The 19720-nt window shown below is 41.0% G+C and overlaps 1 protein-coding gene and 1 long non-coding RNA gene across 5 annotated transcripts in view; one reads left to right on the top strand and one right to left on the bottom strand.

Moving 5' to 3' along the window:
- ELF2 (E74 like ETS transcription factor 2) overlaps positions 1-13782 on the bottom strand; it is a 35339-nt gene extending 21557 nt beyond the window's left edge. The window contains exons 1-3 of one of the 3 annotated variants that reach the window (XM_064651614.1): positions 13660-13782; positions 6637-6827; positions 5481-5646 (exon numbers count right to left, since the gene is read on the bottom strand). In XM_064651614.1, coding sequence (XP_064507684.1) covers positions 5481-5646; positions 6637-6708 — 238 coding nt within the window. In that variant the 5' untranslated portion in view covers positions 6709-6827; positions 13660-13782. Of the gene's footprint in view, positions 1-5480; positions 5647-6636; positions 6831-13659 lie in introns of all 3 variants that reach the window. The other 2 variants (XM_064651613.1, XM_064651616.1) reach the window with 2 other exon arrangements.
- The window catches only part of LOC135412770 (uncharacterized), a 29399-nt gene continuing 22010 nt past the window's right edge, over positions 12332-19720 (top strand). The window contains exons 1-2 of one of the 2 annotated variants that reach the window (XR_010429944.1): positions 12332-13062; positions 18225-18333. This is a non-coding gene — a long non-coding RNA (uncharacterized LOC135412770). The remainder of the gene's footprint in view (positions 13063-18224; positions 18334-19720) is intronic. The other variant, XR_010429945.1, reaches the window with a different exon arrangement.

The following is a 19720-nucleotide window of genomic DNA, read 5'->3' as shown; positions in this document are numbered from 1 at the left end:
AACTGCTCCATGTGTAAAATTCTCACAGACCTGTCAGTGTAAGAAAATGAAGTACAGTCAACAGGATACGTCAGCACTAACAAAATGTACAGCAGATGCTTGTGTTAACTCGTTTTTTGTAAGAGTTTAATCAAATAGTGTCTGGACAGAATGAATTATAACACTGTTTTGTTTATCCTTTACATGCACATGCCATACTCAAAGGTAAGATTCTAACCAGATCTAATACTGAGTTCTTAGGATATGATATTTAACTTGTGAAAACTTATCTGAGAAACAAGAGTTCATGGGTTCAAATCCACATAAAAGACGTCAGAAGGAAGCGGTTTTAATTATAATAAGAGCAGACATACAAAGGCAGAACGAAGAACAGGCAATAACTGAACACTGGACACAGATATGCAAAGCTGATTCCCACGGTGCTAAGTGTGCAAGTAGTAATGTGAAATTTGCTTTCTAAAAGATTTCCCTTAAAGTATGTATTTTGTTCATCCATTTGTTTAAATTAGGAGAGGAATAAGCCTAAGCTCCCTGTTGATTCAAAACCTCCCTCCTTAAGGATGGCTGTCAATTTACATGATAGTTTCAACTGAACTTCCTGATCTTTGTAGCCCAATATTTTTCCATCAGATCATAACCCTACAGAGGCTCATTTTCAGATCCCCATTATTTTCATGCAGATTCTCCACCTCTCTGTGCCAATAATATTTTTTAGAATTAAACCAGACTTTTCAACTTGAACCACAAGGAGGATTTCTGATGGAACATCAAATTAAAAAACCTGGTGACAGTTCACAAATTTAATGACATTTCGACTTCTTGAACATAGCAGGTTTGTCTCCTCTTTCATCTTAAAGCTGTGACTGAAAAAAAAAACCCCAAACCTGTACTTGTTCCTTTGGTGATTAATAAAAAAATAAGGGAAAAACACTATTCATATAAGATGTTAGAGTCACTAAATCAATTCCATCAGGGTTCTACAGAGGCAATACGATTTTGGAACACCTCTCATAGGGATCAAGCTTTACTGTACTTACAGCAACATTTCCTTAATAGCTACCACAGTTCAGCAAAATTTGTGAACAAACAATAATGTGGGTTTTGCAAATGCAGCAATTGTTAATTTCAAAATGACTGCTTCTTTAAAGACAGCAGCTTCTGCTGTAACATAAACTACAAAGGTTTTGCTGAATAAATCTTACAATGTAAGGCCTAACTACTCAAAGGACAGAAAACTATGCAGAAGATGACAGCCATTAAAATTTGGATATTATTAAAAACTTGTTAAGAAGGATGTCTCTTTTGTTATACAAACACTGTTACTGGTGCAGTAAACAACATTCTAAGGTTGTAACTCAGTCCTCAATAATCTAAAGGTACCACTCCCAAGAATGTCATACAAACAGGGAAAGAAATTTAAACACTATGTCAACTTAAAGCTTATATCTTCCCTTTCAATCATTACAAAAGGCACTCACTACCTCCACAAAGAATGTCAGAAGGTCACCTGAAAAAAACAAATTTCCTACATTTTGGTTTTTCTAGAAAAACATACATATGTATGTTGCACCCTTTGTCATGATGTTTTCCTATTCCAAGCAGATAGGCATTTTTTTCCTTCTAGAATAAAAACATAACTTGAACCATTAAGTCTTTCTTGTGTGCTAAAAGACTCTTGGGGTCTTACTTTTATAGTTAATGGATTAATTTTACAGTTAAAGGATTAATTATAATTAATGATCCTTGATTAACGAATTGAGATAGATTAGTGGGAAACAGGCTGGAAGGAGTCTGATAGGCAAAACCCCCCGTACTCCACTAGAATTAGCTAAAAATTCATCAGTATTTATAACAATCATATAGCATATTTTATTTGAATTGTGGTTTCATAAATGCAAGAAGTTTTTTAATACAAAACAACATCACAGGTCCTGATTCTGCCCTTGGCTCAGTACTGACTGTCCTTACAGTCCACACAGTCTCAAATCCATTCATGCAATAGCAAACCACAAACAGACCCATTCAAGGCGCAGCACAAATCATCTCTTCATTGTCGTAAGGACCTGCCCCACTACATTTTTCACAAAGGGTACTGATCCCTATCTCTGAAGGCCAGAATAAGGCTACATTTTAAATTACAAAGCTTTAGATTAACTGCAAAGTAGCTGGAGGCTCTTGGAACACGTGTGTCGCAATGCTATAAAGCATGTAAATCACAAGTCATTGGAAGTGTCAATGAACTGTCACAAGAAAGGAAAAGAAATCATGTCCATGGCCAGCAGTAAAGACACAGAAAAGGGTGTATATTATGTTATGAGAATAGGTGTCCTTTTCAAATACTGCCCAGACTCTTTGAGGTTTTAGTATTTGCCATGCTGTCTGTAGAGTCCAGAACCACAAAAGGTATTAAGTTTGCTCATTCTTGGTGCAACAATGATACATTTATCAAATAACACAGAATTTATTATAGCAATCAATTCTGTCATTTATGAAGCAGAATCTATTGAGACTACTTTGGCAATAACAGAATTTTCTTCTAAGATGCACAGAAATCAAATTGTTGCACCTCTCTCTAAATTAGGGTCATTAGCATAACAAAGGTATGTACTTCAGAAAATTAACACCCTAAAATTATGCTCTTTAAAAAACATTATACTTTGTTTACTGCCTTAGCCTGCTTTCTCATTAACAATTACTATGGCACCTGTTGCCAGCTCTCCTACATTAAATTGCTTCCTACCCACAGCCCAGTCTCTCTGCTCCTAGAAAATTAAAATTAAACAACACACTCAGATTCCCTGTCCTGCAAGGCATTGCTAATAATGGTGCATTACCACAGGGGATGTTTCTTGTGGTTTTAATACTTTCTCTCCACCCATCTCACTTCTCTGTATAAGCAAGGAATTGAGAAAGACTCCTGGCTATGCCAAAACATGTTGATCAAAACACGTGCCCCGCAGGACTGCCTCCCTCAAAACAGTCTAAACCAACACTGGATACAAGTTCTGTGCAACAACTCATTGTCATGTATGATTACATCATGAAAACTGCACTGGATTAATGCTTTATACAGTTTACAAATAATAATGAAAAGCTGGAGCATGGGAACTGCTGTGCATTCATAAATTTTTAAATCCTTGTTAATTTTAATTTCTCCTCCACTGTACATTGGCTTTTTAGTGCCTACTAGTTCTTAGCTCAAAACTATTAAAACATGCTAAATTTTTAAGGACATGCTAATGTCAAACTGTGAAATTAAAAAAAAAAAGAACACAAAGAACACTAACTACATGCAGTCAAGACACATCTCTTAACATCTCCAGCCACAAACTCATCAAATTATCATATCGACTGCTCTATAAATTTTAAGACTATACTTTCAAATATCAAGGCTTGTAAGTACCCACATGTCTATTTCTTTGAACAGTAGCTTAAATAAAAATATTACTACAGAAGAGGTACAAATTTTTAATTGTCCTTTCCACCAATTTATTATGGCCATAAAATTATATTTAAACACAGAAAGAATTCATCTGCAGTAGCTCTTTATCCTGAAACAGTTGCCCTGTTAGCCATTAATCTACAAAATCTTACAAGAAACAGCATATTTAATGTTTAAAAAACAACTTCTGAGTACAAAAACCTTCAAAGTATAAGCTCTTAAAGGTTTTGAAATACAAGTTTAAGTTCTAAAATTCACTTCTCACTTACCTTAATCTTAAAAGTTTATTACCATAGTAAAAAATAGAATTAAAAAATACATATTTCATAACTTTTCTTTGAATTAATTTGTTGAACTTCTAATTAGCATATTTCATTCAAAACACTTTTCAGCAGACTGGAATCGTAAGTATTGTCCCAAAATCTGAATCACTAGTTCATGCACATCTTATGAAGTTGATGCACGTGATTTTTGCTGCGGTGCAAACATTTGGATAACATCCAAATTCAGAAGGATGTATGAGCAGTTGCATCCACTGTTTACAGAGAGATCTGCACTGAAACTTGCCTAATCTGATGGGAATGCACACAGAGTTACTGGGCTGCCAAGGTAAGCAGCTGAGAGAAGAGTCTCTCACCATTGTTTTGCTTGCCTGACACCATGAATTTAAACTCCAGCTCTACATTAGGCAGCCTCAGGATAGGAATGTGTGCTGCCCATGTGATGTGGGTCTCACCAGCTCGGTATGGAGTGCCCAAGAGGACCTGGACTCCCTCTGGTTGCAGTTCTATGTAGTCCCTACGCCAACACTCTGCTAATCCAGCAGAAATTTAACCCAACGAAAATACAGAACAGCTGAGGGTCTCCTTGCTACGTTCTCTTGCAAACTTAGCAAACTGAAATGGCTAAAGAAGTTTAACAAGTATGAGAGGCAACACAAGAAAGCAAGAGGAGGGACAGGCACTGATCTCTTCTCTGCAGTGAACAGTGATATGATCCATGGGAATGGCCTGATGTATCAAGGGAGGTTTAGGCTGGATATCAGGAAAAGGTTCTTCACCCAGAGGGTGGTTGGGCACTGGAACAGGCTCCCCAGGGCAGTGGTCACAGCACCAAGCCTGACAGAGTTCAAGGGGTGTTTGGACAATGCTCTCAGGCACATGGTGTGATTTTTGGGGTGTCCTGTGCAGGACTAAGGGTCAGACTCAATGATTCTTGTGAGTCCCTTCCAACTGAGCATATTCTGTGATCCCGTGAATCGCAGCCCAGCAGTCAGGAGTCATAAGGCAGCAGTAGGAGCACAACTTTTGTTTCCTCAGACACTTTAAACAGACTTTGGTGCCCCTCAGGAGGTGCAGACCTCCCAGTGGTGCTCTTTGGAGAGAGGGGGTACAGAAAGGCATGTGCTTAGCACTAACCAGCTCAGCTTTTAAACCCAAAGCTCTACTCCTTGCTTCATCCCTAACTTGATATTTTACCAGCTGGATGAGTTGATTTCAATCTATCGGCTTTTTGCCCATAAAAAGACAGTCCAACTCTATCCCCTCTAGCCACATACTCCTGCCATCCAACCAGCAATAAAACCACTCTTTGATCAAAAAAGTGGGATAGCAAGGGACAGACAGGAATATGGGGTAAACAGAGCCACACAGTCCATTCTGCCAGCTGCCCTGCAGGTATTTGGCCCAGACACATTAAAAAACTGAGTTCTAACCAGCTTCCTGGCTCAGCTGATTTTTAAAAACTCCAAGTTTAGCTGTCTAGCTAACTCCCTGCATAAGTAACAAAGACATAAATGAAGATCTGCCTGCTCATGAGGGTACACAGTTTGCAGCATCCTGAACACAAGGGGACGTTTTTACCTGCCAAGGTAATCCTGTCACCACTCAAGCTGAGCACAACTAAGTTTAGAGGGAAGAGATGTGAACTCAGGCCAGGATCTCCATCCCGTGGGTAAATACAATGTCACACTCCTAGGGGACTTCTAAAAGTACTAAAACCTCATGGAAGAAAAAAAAAACAAATGAAGTAAGTCTACCTGTTTCCACAGTTTCAGTCTCAATTTCTTGTTCCTCTGCTACATCTTGCATCAGGTAAGTCTCGTCATCATAAACCAGGACCTGAGCAGCGTAACCCTGTTCTAGTCTGGCACTAGGAACTGGCTCCACAATCACTGCTGGGAATTCAGAGACTGGCTCATTTTCCTATAGAAAGGAAAAAAAAAAAAAAGGGAAGAAAAGAAAAAAAATGCTCTAAATACTGCACTGTTGAACTCTACATCAGTATTTTTCCTCTTACGCTCTTACATATTTTATGGAATAATGATAATAATTTTAAAGATTTTTAAATGAAATTTTCTTCTAAAGCAAGAGATGAAAAGAATAAAAGATGGCTTATCAGCCATCAAAGGGACCTCCCTCAAACTCAGAGATATTTTCCTGGTTTTAAGCACTTAAAATTTAAAGCATCAGACAAAGAGCTTTAAGATATTGGAAAAGAGCTTTCTAATGAAGTCATTCAGCTGTGGGAATTGTTTCTTCTCCCTCTGCTTGATGAAATGTAATCAAGGCTTTTTGTGTGTACTGCAAGATACCTACATCTGACCTGTACCTCATGAACACCCATGTTTTGGATTAAGTACATAAGCTATCACAGCAGAACTGACTACTTCACAGCCCATATGCTTATGTCTACTTATTTAAGGATCAAAATGTCTGTAAAAGCATATTTAATCAGTTAAAGTGTTGCAGAAGTGGAACCCTGCCAGATTCTATTTATTGAAAGCTACAGGATAGTAGAATATATTTATTATTTGTTGATAAGAATGCAAAAATGCAACCAAATATGTTGTGTTGGCTAACTTTAAAAAAGGCCCTTGTGTTGTTCTGCTCAACTTGTTCTATACCTCAAGACACATCTGAGGTCTTCAAAGAAATGCTTAGTATGGAATGTAATTTTGTAAACCAAGTCTACAGTTGTACTGCAGACTCCAAAACTTACTGCTTCCACTTCTCTGTGATAACAAAATCTTCTAATAAAAGATATTTGAAAAATGGCTGCTGTCTTACTCCTTACACAACAATCTCAAATCCATTTCATTTGTCTTCACAGCAAGTTTACAGTGAGTTTTTCTTTCAAATTTAGATAAAAGCTGCAAAGTTTGATAGTAAATAAATGCTATTTATTTTTCTAACCTCTTGGTTTTTGATTCCATTGCTGTCAAACTCCAGGGCAGGGCCCCCAGTGTCAATCACTGCTGATGTCATGGTGCATCCCCTGAAGATGCTTTGAGAGGTGTTATCTCTTGAAGACAGTAACGCTGATAACCTCAGGATAGCAAAGGCTTGAATTCCCAATCCACTGCTGTTAAACAGCTAGGCAGAGGCTGCTGAAACACAAAAGAATTTTAAGTTATTTGCATAATTTATAGCCAAAAATCTTCCAATGTTTATGAAATCTATTGCATGTTATATCTCTACATCAAAACAGGACATGGGCAAGCACAACAGATGGGACAGAATGTGCTGACCTCAGTAAAGTTAGCAGTGACACACAAGTTTCACACTGATACTAAGAGAACACAATCTCAGTTTGGCTCTTCACAATTTCAGCCAGAATCATTAATTTCTCACTGAGGTAAAATATTAACTAATTTTTTTTTGAGACATACATACATTTGAGTTAGTGCAGCTTTCCTAAAGATATTGCTTTCATATCAAATGATCAGATTATTTTTTAACTACATTTTCTTCTTTGCTTTACTGTTTCATAGTCATTTCAGAAAGTTTCATACATACTGCCTTTTTAAAGCAGTGCATATTTATTACACATCTCAAACACACACCTAATTTCTAACCTACAGTTTTCTTCGAAATACAAAGTATTCTAGCAGTTCATCTTTTATAGAAGAAATTCTTATGAATCTAAAAATGTAGTTGCACATCATAATGCTGCAGTTTGTGTGTACCATGGACTCACTGAGCTCACAAAGAGACACAACTTTCATCTCTGTGAATTTTTTTTAAGAGTGCTTTGTTTCTAACCAACTGGTATTACTCATACCCTGCCTTTCAAAGAGACAAATAATCTCCCTTCATAAACTTTGGGTCATGAGGAGCAGTTTACTACTTCAAGGTGCAACTAAAGCTCCTTAGCTGAACAACAGAAAGCCCATGTTCCATGTGAGACAAAAGAACCCAACCTGTTATCAATTACCCTTGCAAGTAACTCCACTGAGATCAATGCTTTTTAACAGAAGCCAGAATTTAGCCCAACATTTTTAATAAAACCCATCCATTTAGAAAGCTAGCACAACCACTGAGGTCTGCAAGAAAACAGGATCTTCTAATACATACTGAGGAAAAATAATCATAATCAATACTTTAATGGGCAAACTCAATGAGTCTGCTTTTAAACAGCAGACAGCTTAAAGTAAATTAATCTTGCACATACAGGGAAAAACTAGTTTGGATTCATGCAGAGCAACTGGGCTTCCTATGGGCATGACAGCTTAGGTGCACTAGCAAAAACTACAATTGTTGATCTCCCCATCAGGATGTCAACTAAGCAAGAAAGTCAACAAAAAATACTATGCAAAAATTGGTTTAAAACTTTAATTTATCAAGGTATTGAGGATCCTTCAGCCTGCCATAAAAATATGCTCAGAAAGGCATCATTGATGTTGCTGTACCAAGGTAGCACAAAGTCAGTTGCCACACAGTGCATGGCAGGTCACTACAAAAACACAACCAAAAAACCAAGCAACATACCAAACAAAAAAAAAAAAAAAATCCTGACACAACAGGGCAATATACCCATATTTTTCACCCTTACATACAAAAAGGAGAATAAATTCTGATACCAGCTTTCTTGAGAATTAATCCTCACAAAACAAAACCAAAGAACAGGAAACCATGTTAAATCACTATCATAGTAGCAGCAGAATAAGCACAAGATACATTTCAAAAGAAAGGAAAAAAATATATGCAATTTAGAATAAAAAATAAGGCTTTTTTGCTTACATAGGCGGCCAACTTTACATGACAAAGCACAATTCATACCTAACAATATTTCATTTGTAACAGCACAAAAGAACCTCCACAGTTAATACTTTATTTTCCGTTGTTTCATTTGTAAAGCCAGCACCACTTTTTGATTATCAACATTTTCAAGATGAAACAGAAAGCCAAGATCTCCTCTGCTCCCCAAACAAGACTCGGGCTGGAAAGCCTTTAACAGGCATCCCTTGTAGCCACATATACTTGTCACCCTCCATGTTTTTAGCACAAAAAGCCTACTCCTTATCTGCCTATCAATTATTCCAAAAGTGTTTAAATTCAGAAACATGTAAAGTAGAAAACGAGCTGTTTATGAATGCTCTAATATAATCAGTCAGGAGGCAAAATAAGAAAATAAGTTTTATTGCCAAAACTTTTTCCTCTTCTATGGTTTTCCATTTACATCCACGCTAGAAATACCAAAAAGCAATCATAACCCAAAGGAGAAGTCCAAAGAAAGGAAATGGTATATTAATTTGAAAGCAGAGCCTGCAACCACTTTCAAAATCAGTGTTATTCCTGCAACTCAGACTTGTAGCTACATAAGAACATACAGCACTTCATGTAGTGTCTTTGCCTAAGGACGTCACAAAGCTATTTTCATTCTCACACAGAATATTAATGCAAATCAACAATCACTTACTAGACCACATCTACTGTGTGTTTATATTTTATGTACTACAGTCCCACACAGGTGGCCAAACAGTAGCAACCGAAAACACTCAATACTGTGTTCAAGACCAGGTTATCTCAAAAACATGCCATTTATGTCTCGAAGGTTACAGGAAGTTTAGGTCACTTTTGTGCTGATTTGTCTGTACATTAATTAACAGTTACCTGTGGAAATGAAGATAGGGCAATGCAGGAACATAAACAATAATCCTCATTTTCCAGTTCTGGCAGAAATTCCTAGTAAGAACCTTACAGGTGAAAATCTACCGAAAATGTGTGAGACTGAATCCCAGCATTCCTTAAAAGGATGGTGTCTTCAGACTGAATGTATGGAACAGCCCAGGCAAGGAATAAATGAAAGGCCCAAAGTCTTTAGATAATAGGATTTGAACTTCATACTGAGAGTCCTGCTATTCAGCAACGTTTTCAAAACTCTGACAGGATACAGAAAAAGGCGAGTGGGAAGTTCAAACAGCTTCAGTTCAGTTCTGAGTTGAAGCAAAGGCACAAACACACCCCACACACCCACGTGTTTGTGTCCTGCAGACACGGCCCTTTCTGAATGAACCAGTCAAGCATCTGCCCTCCTTCTTTCCCTAAGGAGTATGTCTCTGTGGAAGGCTTTTTGCTTGTCTCTCAAATTTCAGCAGAACACTGAATCTATTCCCCATCCTCTCCCTATCAAGTCGCAACTCATTTGACTCCTGTAAAAGGAAAAGGCTGCCTGGCCACTTTCAGTACTGAAATTCCCATTTCCCAAGGCTAACTGAGACAAAAAGGCCAAAAGACAATTAGACTCAGATTCTTAAAGGAAGAGATGATTCAGGTTTGTAAGAGAACAGACTGTCCCCAGTGATACAAATAGCCAGTAGAGAAAGTATGACTAGTTTTGAATTACAAAACAACACGCAGGAAGATTAAAAATAAAAAAAAAACCCCACACACTACAAATGTAATTCCTCTCTAGATAGATGCTTACAACACAGCAAAATATGGAATAACATCAGGGAAAAAAAAAAGTAACATTTCCAAAAGAAATTACCAAATCATTTTGTCAGAGTTGTGACATCCACTCCTGTTCTTCCTGGTAATGGAAAAAGCAGAGGAAAAACTGGCTTTGAAACATTTGGAATAACCCTTACAACCACAAAAACAGCTTTCTTGCATCACTTGTTATTTTTGTATGTATCTCATGGGAAAACAAAAGTAAGTCTAGGTGCTCCCATCCCCAAATAAACTAAAAAAAACGAACCCAACTAAACTAAAAAATCTGAACCTTAAATTCTTTGCTTCAACAGCAAGAAGTTTATAACTGTTTACCACTATAAAAGACATATCAAAACCTCAAATTTTGGATAATTTCACTGGTCAAGATGACCAATTAGAGCCTGTACATCTTCAGAGGCTACAGGGGACTTGTCATAAAGGCTACAAAATACCAAGCAGGTCATTCACATATTGAATAGCACATTTATATGGCATACACTGTGCATCCAAGTGTTTGCTTACAAGAAATCCAAATGGTTATGTTTTCAGCAGAAAGCTTAAAACCACTGCAGATCACAACTGTGATGAGCACATCCCTCAAAAAACAGTGCCTTAAGTTGATCCCCCCGTGCATAATCACCTACCAAATTATCAGAGAAGCAAAGATGCAACTCAACAGAATTACAAATAATAATTGAAAAAACAGTGTGGAATGGATGGCAGAGCATCATCTCTACTAGGCCAGACTCCAAGTGAATCAAAACAAAACTCTAAATATAAATCTGCAAATCGTTTGAGTACACTTTCGTTTTAATTATAAAACAAGCAAGCGAGAAAAAAAAGAAAGAACCCAATGCTTGGAAAAAAAAAAAAAAAAGATGCCCCCACACAAAAACAAGACAAACATGCAGAAGTCTGGGCAGCAGTGACCAGAGGCAGCTGCTCCCACAGCACTCAGAGCCACCACAAGAGTACTTGGAACAATGTCCCCCTTTTATTCAGCTGGCATCCCAGATCCTGAGGAGAGATTTATGCGGATACCTACACAGATGCAACCACAAGAGCAGGACTGTAGCCAGCAGTAGCATCACACACACAGCTTTTGCTTTTTTTTTTTTTTTTAATAAAAAGGCCCTCTTTTGGTTTAATTAAAAAAAAAAGTTAGAAAGCTGGCTTGAAAATGAAGTTAGTTATAAGTACACTGGCCAAGATCTCTGCAGAATCCCACTAAGAGTAACAAAGCTTCCTAAGGGTCCGAAGGTGGCCTTTCATAGGCAGCACCTCAAATATACCAGTAAATGCCACAGCATGCTCTGTAAAATTTATGTCAACTGAAAAGGCTTTTTTTAAGATGCTTTCCCAGATAATTTTTTACAGCTCTGGCTAACTGATTCACACTGGCATGTGCAGAAGAAATGGCAAATTAACTTTCTGGCTTTTTTGAGACTCAGAACAAGTCTAAAAACTGAAAAATTAGGTTGCTGAAAAAGCTGGCTGAGAGAAAAAAATATTTAAACTTGTTGCTAAAGCATCCGGGGGTATACTCAAAAAGAAGATACAAAGTAAATTTTTACATCCACAAGGTCGGGAGAACAAAACAATCCATGCAGTTTATAGTACCTTAAAAATTACAACAATCACTAAAAGTTACAGAAAAGGAAATCAAAATAAACAATCAGCAAAGTAGTCCTGGCCATGCCATAATTCCCAAGTTTCCATACAACTAAGCAATAATTTTATTGCAGAACGCACAGAAAATCGTTATGTTGGATCAAATTAATGATGCATCAAATCCAGTAAGAAATCAGGAACTCCTTCCACACATATTTAATTTGATCATCTGAACATCCAAAGTTTGCTCTGAAACCTCAATAGCTAAAGCTGACGAGCCCCAAAACATACAAGCTCATAATCACTTAAAAAACTATTAACGTTCTGCAAAAACCTTTGTGGCTTCAGCAGGCTTCTTCTGGACCTTCCCGTATTTCATCCTATTAGCAGGCTCTCTTCCCACTGCTCTCTATTTAAAGATAGCCTGAAGCCTTCTCTTCCCTCTGACAGGAGTCTCTCACACATATCCTTACTTTGTACCCCCACTTCTCTTCCCAGCGAGTCGTTTGTTGGTCCTTAACAACCACTTACACTCCCCCACAAGCCGGAGTACGGGAGGAATTATTCATCGTTTTACATAATAAAGGAACAGAGACGATTAAATTAAATGGTGAGGATGTGGGTTTAAAAAACAAAAAAAAAACCCCAATACACACACTAAAAGGAAGCGGTGCGCGCAAATTCCGTAATTAGCTTTCATAGGATATTCTGGAGGTCAAAAAACTTGTAAGATTTAAGTCCAACAGCTTTAGAGATGTAAAGCTCCTGAATGGCTTATGAGACTGCCGAACACAAAGACACGCATAACAGTCTAAAGTTTAGGGACCTTCTGAAGCAGATATTAGTGAAACCTAAGAGACGGTTTCAGAAGAAGAGTACGGAAAGGGTATGTCACTGATAGTACTACACAAAACAACCATCCTGTTCCCAGAACCTTTCCTAAAGCAACTGATCCTGTCCACTGTCAGAGATGGAGTGAAAGCAGAAGGAGGAAGAGAGGAATTCGGATCAGACCCAGAACCGTCCTCACGAATTGGCCGTGTGTAAGGTAAGGTTTTGCTGCCTTTGCTAAAGAAGCTAAACGATTATAGAAAAGTGACAAGGAAGATGACAGTGCCCAGCCATAAGGGGAGGGAGCGAGCAAAACGAAGACCCGAATTAGTTAAGCGGCGAGAGAGAGAGAGAGAGAGAGAGAGAGAAGAGAGGGAACACGGCCAAAAAGGGTAACGGATAAACACGGACTGGGCTCACGGTATAACGACGAACACGCCAGACTCCGGCCCTTTATGCAGGGTGAGAGCGGCGCGGGGTGCTGGGCGCCGATCCCGGGGCCGGGAGGAGCGAGCACACACACGCATGACAGCGAGCGGCCCGCACGCCCGGGCTGCCATGTTCTCACGGCGCCCCGTGTAAACAACGCGCTGCCCCCCTGGCGCTGCCCCCCCGGCGCTGCCCCGGCCGCCTCCCCCTTCCCGCCGCCCACCCGCGCCCAGCCCGGCCCGGGGTGCTGCGGGCCCGGCCCGGGAGGCCGCGGCCGCCCCGGGGCTGTGTTTACACTGACAGCCGGCGTGCACCGCCCGCCCCGCCGCCGAGCGCGGACCCCGCCGGGCTGAGGGGGGACCCGGGGCGGCCCCTCCGGCCCCGCGGCCGCCCCGCCGCGCCCCGCGCGGAACCGAAAGTGCGGCGGGGCAGGGCAGGGCAGGGCAGGGCGGGGGGCGGGAGGTGCCGCCGGAGCGACCCCCCGGCCCCGCCGCCCCCGCGGCCGCCCCGCGCGCCCCGGCCGCCCCTCACGGCCCCCGCGCAGCGCGGCCGCCCCCTCCCCGCGCAGGGCCGCCTGTCAGCGCCGCCGCGGCGGCAGGAGCCGGAGCCGGCGGCTCGCCGCGCCCTTACCGTATCCGTGCGGGCGGAGGCCGCACCCGTTGGGCCGCGCAGGCCGGCAGCGGGAGGCGGCGGGCGCCGCCCGGGCAGAGCCGGGCCGGGCCGGGGCCGGGCCGGGGCGGGAGGGGCGGGGGCGCAGCGGCGCGACCTGCCCGGCCCGGCCCGGCCCCCCCCGCGCCAGCGCCGGGCGCGCGGGGGCGCTGCGGGCAGGCGGGGCCGCTCCGCGCCTGCGCGGGCCCGGCCGGCACGGGGACGGGGAGCTCCTGAGGGAGCGGCGGCGGCGCCGGGAGCGTCCCTGGGGCCGTGGTGCCCGTCCGTCCCCCCTGCTCCGGACCACAAAGGGCGAGGCTGAGCGGCATCGAGACCCCTGCTGCCCCGGGGTTTTCCCCCTCAGCCCCGTGGCGGAGCAGGTGCCTGCTCCCAGCGCCGCGGGCGCGGCGGTCTCCTCATGGACAGAACGAGCTGTCCGTGTGTCTGGTTGCTGCCGGTTCCAGGAGCTCTCTAAACGCAGGGGTCTGGTGTGGGAAAGAGAGACTGTTTATTCTGCGAGGTGGAGGTTTCTGCAGAACGAGCGTCCCCGACTATCAAAAGCTTTTACTATGTGTACATTTTAGCAGACAAAGGAATTAGTGTTCATTGGCTACAAGTTGCATAGTTCTCTTATTAATTAGTATTCTGTCTCCTATTGGTTAATGATTCTCTCTCTTCTCGTCCTAATTAGTCCCCATGCTCAGTCTATCTCTTCTCTTGGGTGGGTGGGTTTCTTGGGTCGGGGGTCCCTGAGTCGGTGGTTCCCATTTCCCCCTGAGGGAATTACCTTTTACCCAGTCGGAGCTGATTCCAGCACAGTTGCTGACTTGGGTTTATTAGTTTCCTCCTTATCTTGGGAGTTCTGCCAGATGGCCCTAAATTCTGCATCTTTGTGTCCACATCTTTGTGTTACATCCTCCTTCCCAAGTTTTGTTAAGCTCTCCGAAGGTCTGAGGCTATTGAAGCATGTCAGCCCCTAAACTCTAAAAAAGCAATTCTATCAACGAGTAATTTGTTTTTCTAACACATGGACATCACTTAGAGCTTGTTAGCCACTCTCTGTTTCATGGGTTAAATCTCACTTCTTGTTGATTAGGCCTGAAAGTATACAAAAATCAAACATCAACGAACATCCTTTCCTAAGAAAATTTTTGCGTATTCCACATTTTGCAACATGATCAGCTGTGGAGCCTCAGGCCTACAGAACCAACTCCAGGCAGTGACCTGTCAGGGCAATGCTGAAGTGTTGTTTTCCAGTTTTACCCAGTCACAGGTGTCTTCTAGAGCGCGTGGTTTTGAAGCCAGCCAAATTCATAATGCATCTTTTGTTATCCCCTTGGCAGTAGGAGACACACTGTCAGACTCTGCTCACAAAGCAAGTACATATGTAAGACTGTCTTGATCCAACCTGGTCTGGAGTTTTTAATAGAATTGGTCTTCTCCTTTGCAAATATTGGGCTTTAACCATTATGCCAGAAAAAACCTCCACTGCCAAGGAGACTTTCTGAATTGTGAAGCCACTTGCTGTAAGGAGCTCTAGGAAGAAGGTTTCTGTTCAGACTGATTCAGGCCCCACTGTGCCTGTACATTGCAGGAGTCTGACACACTCCTTCTAACAGCAGCCCTCGGCCCTGAGCAGTGCACACGGGCACTACAGTCACACACACGTGCTCTTCACCTGCATCTGTGTGCAAAAGTACCTCTCTGCTACATCTCAGTTTCTATCTGACCACCGACATCTACTACTCCCTTGGCGCTCCTGTGCATCTCCTCCTCTACCAAATCTGATTTCCAGTCCTCAGTTTCTGCCTTTAACCCTTGCTCCAGAGCTCTGGCTCTTCTTCCTTATGCATCTGAACTGAGTATTTCTTTCCTCTGCGTTTTCAGGGCATCAGCTTCCTTTCCTAAGGAAATAAAATCTTTCAGGGTTCTTTAGGCTCTGGAATCTGACTGACAGGTCACATACAATTTGAGTTTTCCAGGATATATAACATGGGCAGTTATTTTCACCAATATCTCCCTGACAATAAAGGTAGCCCTAAAAATATCAGTCCTGTGCCCTGAAGCATGGAAACATTGGTGGTTCTTTCTTTCCAAAAACATGTCAGTCATTACTAATAATAGATGGTGCAACCAGCAGCCTCTTATGTAAGTGGCCACTGCTGAGGTGTAAAGTTAAATTAGTTGTCACTTTGTAATAAAGCACACATCGTAGCAAAATTGAGCTTCTACTACACGCATACACTTGGATGTCATCAATTACAGATTTTGCTACTGGTTTACATTAACCAATATGAAATTTCAGTTTTCTGTCTGGTCTTTAAGAGATAAGAGGTAACACTTTTAGATATTTTGTTTGCCTTTAATTAAAAGCAAGGCTCAAAGTGTATGGGTAAAAAAGTTCTCATTTATTAAAAATGTAGCTGACATCCGTGTTGCTGCTAGAAATTATAGAATAGTGTTCAGTGTTTGCACATCAGAAAGTGTAATTATTTTAATGTTCTAGCATGCAAATTGTATAAAAAATGTAACGAAGTTGTAAAGTTAAAATCTCATTGGCAGTAGATGATGGAAGTTCATGTTTTATAGGCCTTGGGCTTAGATCTGAGATAGCAGATGCCAGTACAAAATAAATGGAAGTAAAGAGCAAGTCAAGAAAAGGGTAGGAGGAAGAGATTAAAGAGTTCCTGGTAAAAATTGTCTTGTTATAAACTGAAAAATATGTCCAGCTGTGTGGGAGTTTTAGCCCTTAATGACAATTTTCTTGCAGCCTGGCAGACCTAAGTGCTGTCAGTTTTGTCTGTAGTGCTTAATTAGTCCTGACTTGATGTGCTCACTCTTTTGGGTTTGGTTGATTTCGGCTTTTTTTAATTCTTATTCTTCCTTCAATGGGTCCAAGTTAAACCTCAGAAGAAGAAGAAAACCTCTCTGTTCGGGTGCAGCAGGACATACTCGCTACTGCTCTGCACGTTACTGGAGCTGCCTGTGCCAGCAGGAAGGAAATTCCGGATGGGCTGTTTGGGATGGATATTTTGTTGCGTGTGTTTGTCACAAAAGCGCTCACTTCAGTAGCACAAGTCTGAAACACTTGAGTGGCCTTGCTTTTATAAAAGATGACCTCTAAGATCCTACCAAGACCTCACAGGAAAAAAAAAAAAAATTACATTGTGAGCTGAGAGCTCAAAGATTATTGCTGGTGGAAAAATATCACTGGGAATGGTAAGAACCAGGGGTACTCTGGACAGAGTCCTATTCTTGAGTAGCTGTACCCCAGTGCAGAAAAGGGTTTTCTGTCTGGACCAAGTTGGACAGATCCCAAATGGAGGTGGCTATTTTGACACACTATTGATAACTGGAACAGTTCTTTAGTACCAGTCTCAGGCAACACTGCATATGCTGAGTGCAGAAAGGGCCACTGGGTATCTGTTTCTTCCATGACAAAGGGACAGATGTTTCTCCAAATCATGGAATCATCTAATGGTTTGGTTTGGAAGGGACATTGAAGATTGTCTAGTTCCAATTAGCTTTTGGAGTTATTTTTGCAGGGATATGGGACCTAATTTGAGGTCTGTAGATCTGTTGATTCACATATTTCTTTTGCCAAGGAGAAATACCAAATCAACAAAGGTTCCATCTGTGAAGAACTCCAGATCCAGCAGAATTAAGGCAAAGCTTCAGACTTGCTGCAAATTTTCTGTGCTATGAAGACGCATGACTAGTGGCAGCTTAACTCAAATTTACTTAAACTTCTTACCTGCCCCCTTGATTTTATTCATAATGTATGCTACTAAAGCAGCTTATATTTTACAGTAAAGGCCTTTAAATTGCATGTCTAAGCCTAATCCTTTCTGAATTCACCAGCTCCTTTATAATTTTCCCTTAATGGCATGCAAGTTAGAAGGAAATAAAATAAAACAAAACAAAACAAACCCTCAAAAAAACCCAGCCAAGCACACCCCCTCCTTTCCTTAAAGCTGCCATGCTACTTTGCTTGTAGAGCAGGTGAGCATGAGAAGCTTCTGATCCTCAGCAGGGGTTGTAACACCACTAATTACATGGGAGTTATGTGATTAGAGCAGGGGAGTGATGCAGTGCTGAAACAAGCCTGTTGCAGGCAGGATTTAGTCTTGAATAAATTTGTCTCACTTTTAAGATAGAAAGAATTATACAGAAATAAAGGAAGAAGTGGTTTGTTGCTGCCTATTAGATAGACTTTAAAATACAGCAGTTGCAATATTTTAGAAAGAAAAAAAGTAAGTTAGAATAAGTGTGGAAGAGGACTTAACCTCATTTTCACTCAAAAATACATGGAATGTACATGGCATATATGTTTTCTTAATTTAGATGTAGCAGAAAACAAAATGGTCACAAGGGAGCCTTCTTATACAGGGAAACCCTTTGGGAAACGGTGGTGTTTTACAAGAAGAAATTCCTTACAGAGACTAACTAGTTTGACTTAAAGAAAAAGTAAAACTTAATTGTCCTCAAAGGAATATTTGTTTTTCCATAGCATAATATTTCAGCATTGAAAACTACTTTTCATTTAGGAACAGCCAAGCTCTGCAAATAGCAAATGTCTTCATACGGACAGAGCTGAGTGAGGATATCTCAGAACTGGTACAGAACACAAGATTCTGAGAAGAGACATGCTGAAAGGTAACAGGCAGGGGGTGGAAATCAAGCCATTAAGGTTTTTCTCATAAAGTAACAACTTCAGACACTTTAAAGTCCTTCTCTCTTCATTTACAGCTAGGACTGAATAGTTTGTGTAACTTCCTTCTGCTGCAAATACTCATAGTAAGTGAAAAGGGGCGAGACTGCAGTGATTTTGATTTTATTGAACTTCATTAATAATTTAAATGGAAACAAAGTCATTCACATCCAGCCCCCTTGTGTTCCCATTGGCAAGACCTGTCAAGCCTTAAGCATTTACTCCAGGTTTGGCTCCTCTCGCACCAAATACTTTGCATTGGAAATTAGTCACCTACTAAAACAGTGGAGTGAAAAGTATCTGTATGATTTGGATTTTCTCCAAACCACAATTAAAAAAAAAAAAATCAAGCAGATTTTCTCCAGTGGAAAAAAACATAGATTATTCATTTCTTCCTGTATTGTTCAGCTCCAGATTTTGGGGATGGGGGATTCTTTCTCTGTTCCAGGTTTTAGCAATCATACTGCTTTTGATTTACTGCCCTCTTCTGCTTGATAATGTCAGTGCATGTTGTCCAATGGTTAATTGTTCTCAATTAGCCCTCACTGGAGAATAAAATTTCCCACTAACTACTGAGAAAGAAGTAGTATGCAGGAAGAAAAGCCAGGGGGAAAAAAAATCACATTATGGGAAGTTGATTGATGAATCTCCACGGACCTTAGTAATTTAATTTAATTACAGAGATAGAAAGGGAAAGGGGAAATATGATCTGGATACTTATTACTGTCTCTCATCTTCCACTTATTCTCTGTATTTAATTGGTTTGCATACCACAGTCACTGCTGAACTGAGGAGGGAATGCACAGGCAGCCTAGCTTCCTGAGATGAAACACAGAAGTTACAGCAATGTAGAACACTTTTCCTAGGACACAAGCAGAGCTCACATATATACCTTCAGGAAGATGACTAAGTCATGAAGGTTTTAAAATAAGGAAAACTATTACTAAAAAACCTAAGATTTTTAGGTAATTAAGAGACTGGATCTGCACATGAAGCTGATGCAAATAATTAACTGACCACATGAAGAAGAGTCTTCTATTCCTCAGAAGCTTCCTGTTTGTGTGCTGTGCAGGAGCTGTTAAGCATTAATCACAAACAGCCTTCCAGAGCTTGCAAAAGCCATCATTTGAGTTCAGTAAAACGTCAAGAGGAAGTGCAGAACATCTGCAGACACCTGAACAACAAGCAGATCATGCTGTTTCTACAACCTGTTTAATTACCCGTAGTTAAAGCAAATAGCAGAAATAACTCCAGCACAGAAACCTCTACTTTTAGCCCTTCTCCCCCTCCAATAGAGTTAGAGGAGGCAGCATCTCCTGCAGCATCCCAAAA

This window comes from Pseudopipra pipra, chromosome 4, assembly GCF_036250125.1.
Source record: "Pseudopipra pipra isolate bDixPip1 chromosome 4, bDixPip1.hap1, whole genome shotgun sequence".
In the NCBI taxonomy this organism is placed as follows: Eukaryota; Metazoa; Chordata; class Aves; order Passeriformes; family Pipridae; genus Pseudopipra; species Pseudopipra pipra.
The sequence above is the reverse complement of the archived record's forward strand: the minus strand, read 5'-3'. Positions and strand labels throughout refer to the sequence as shown.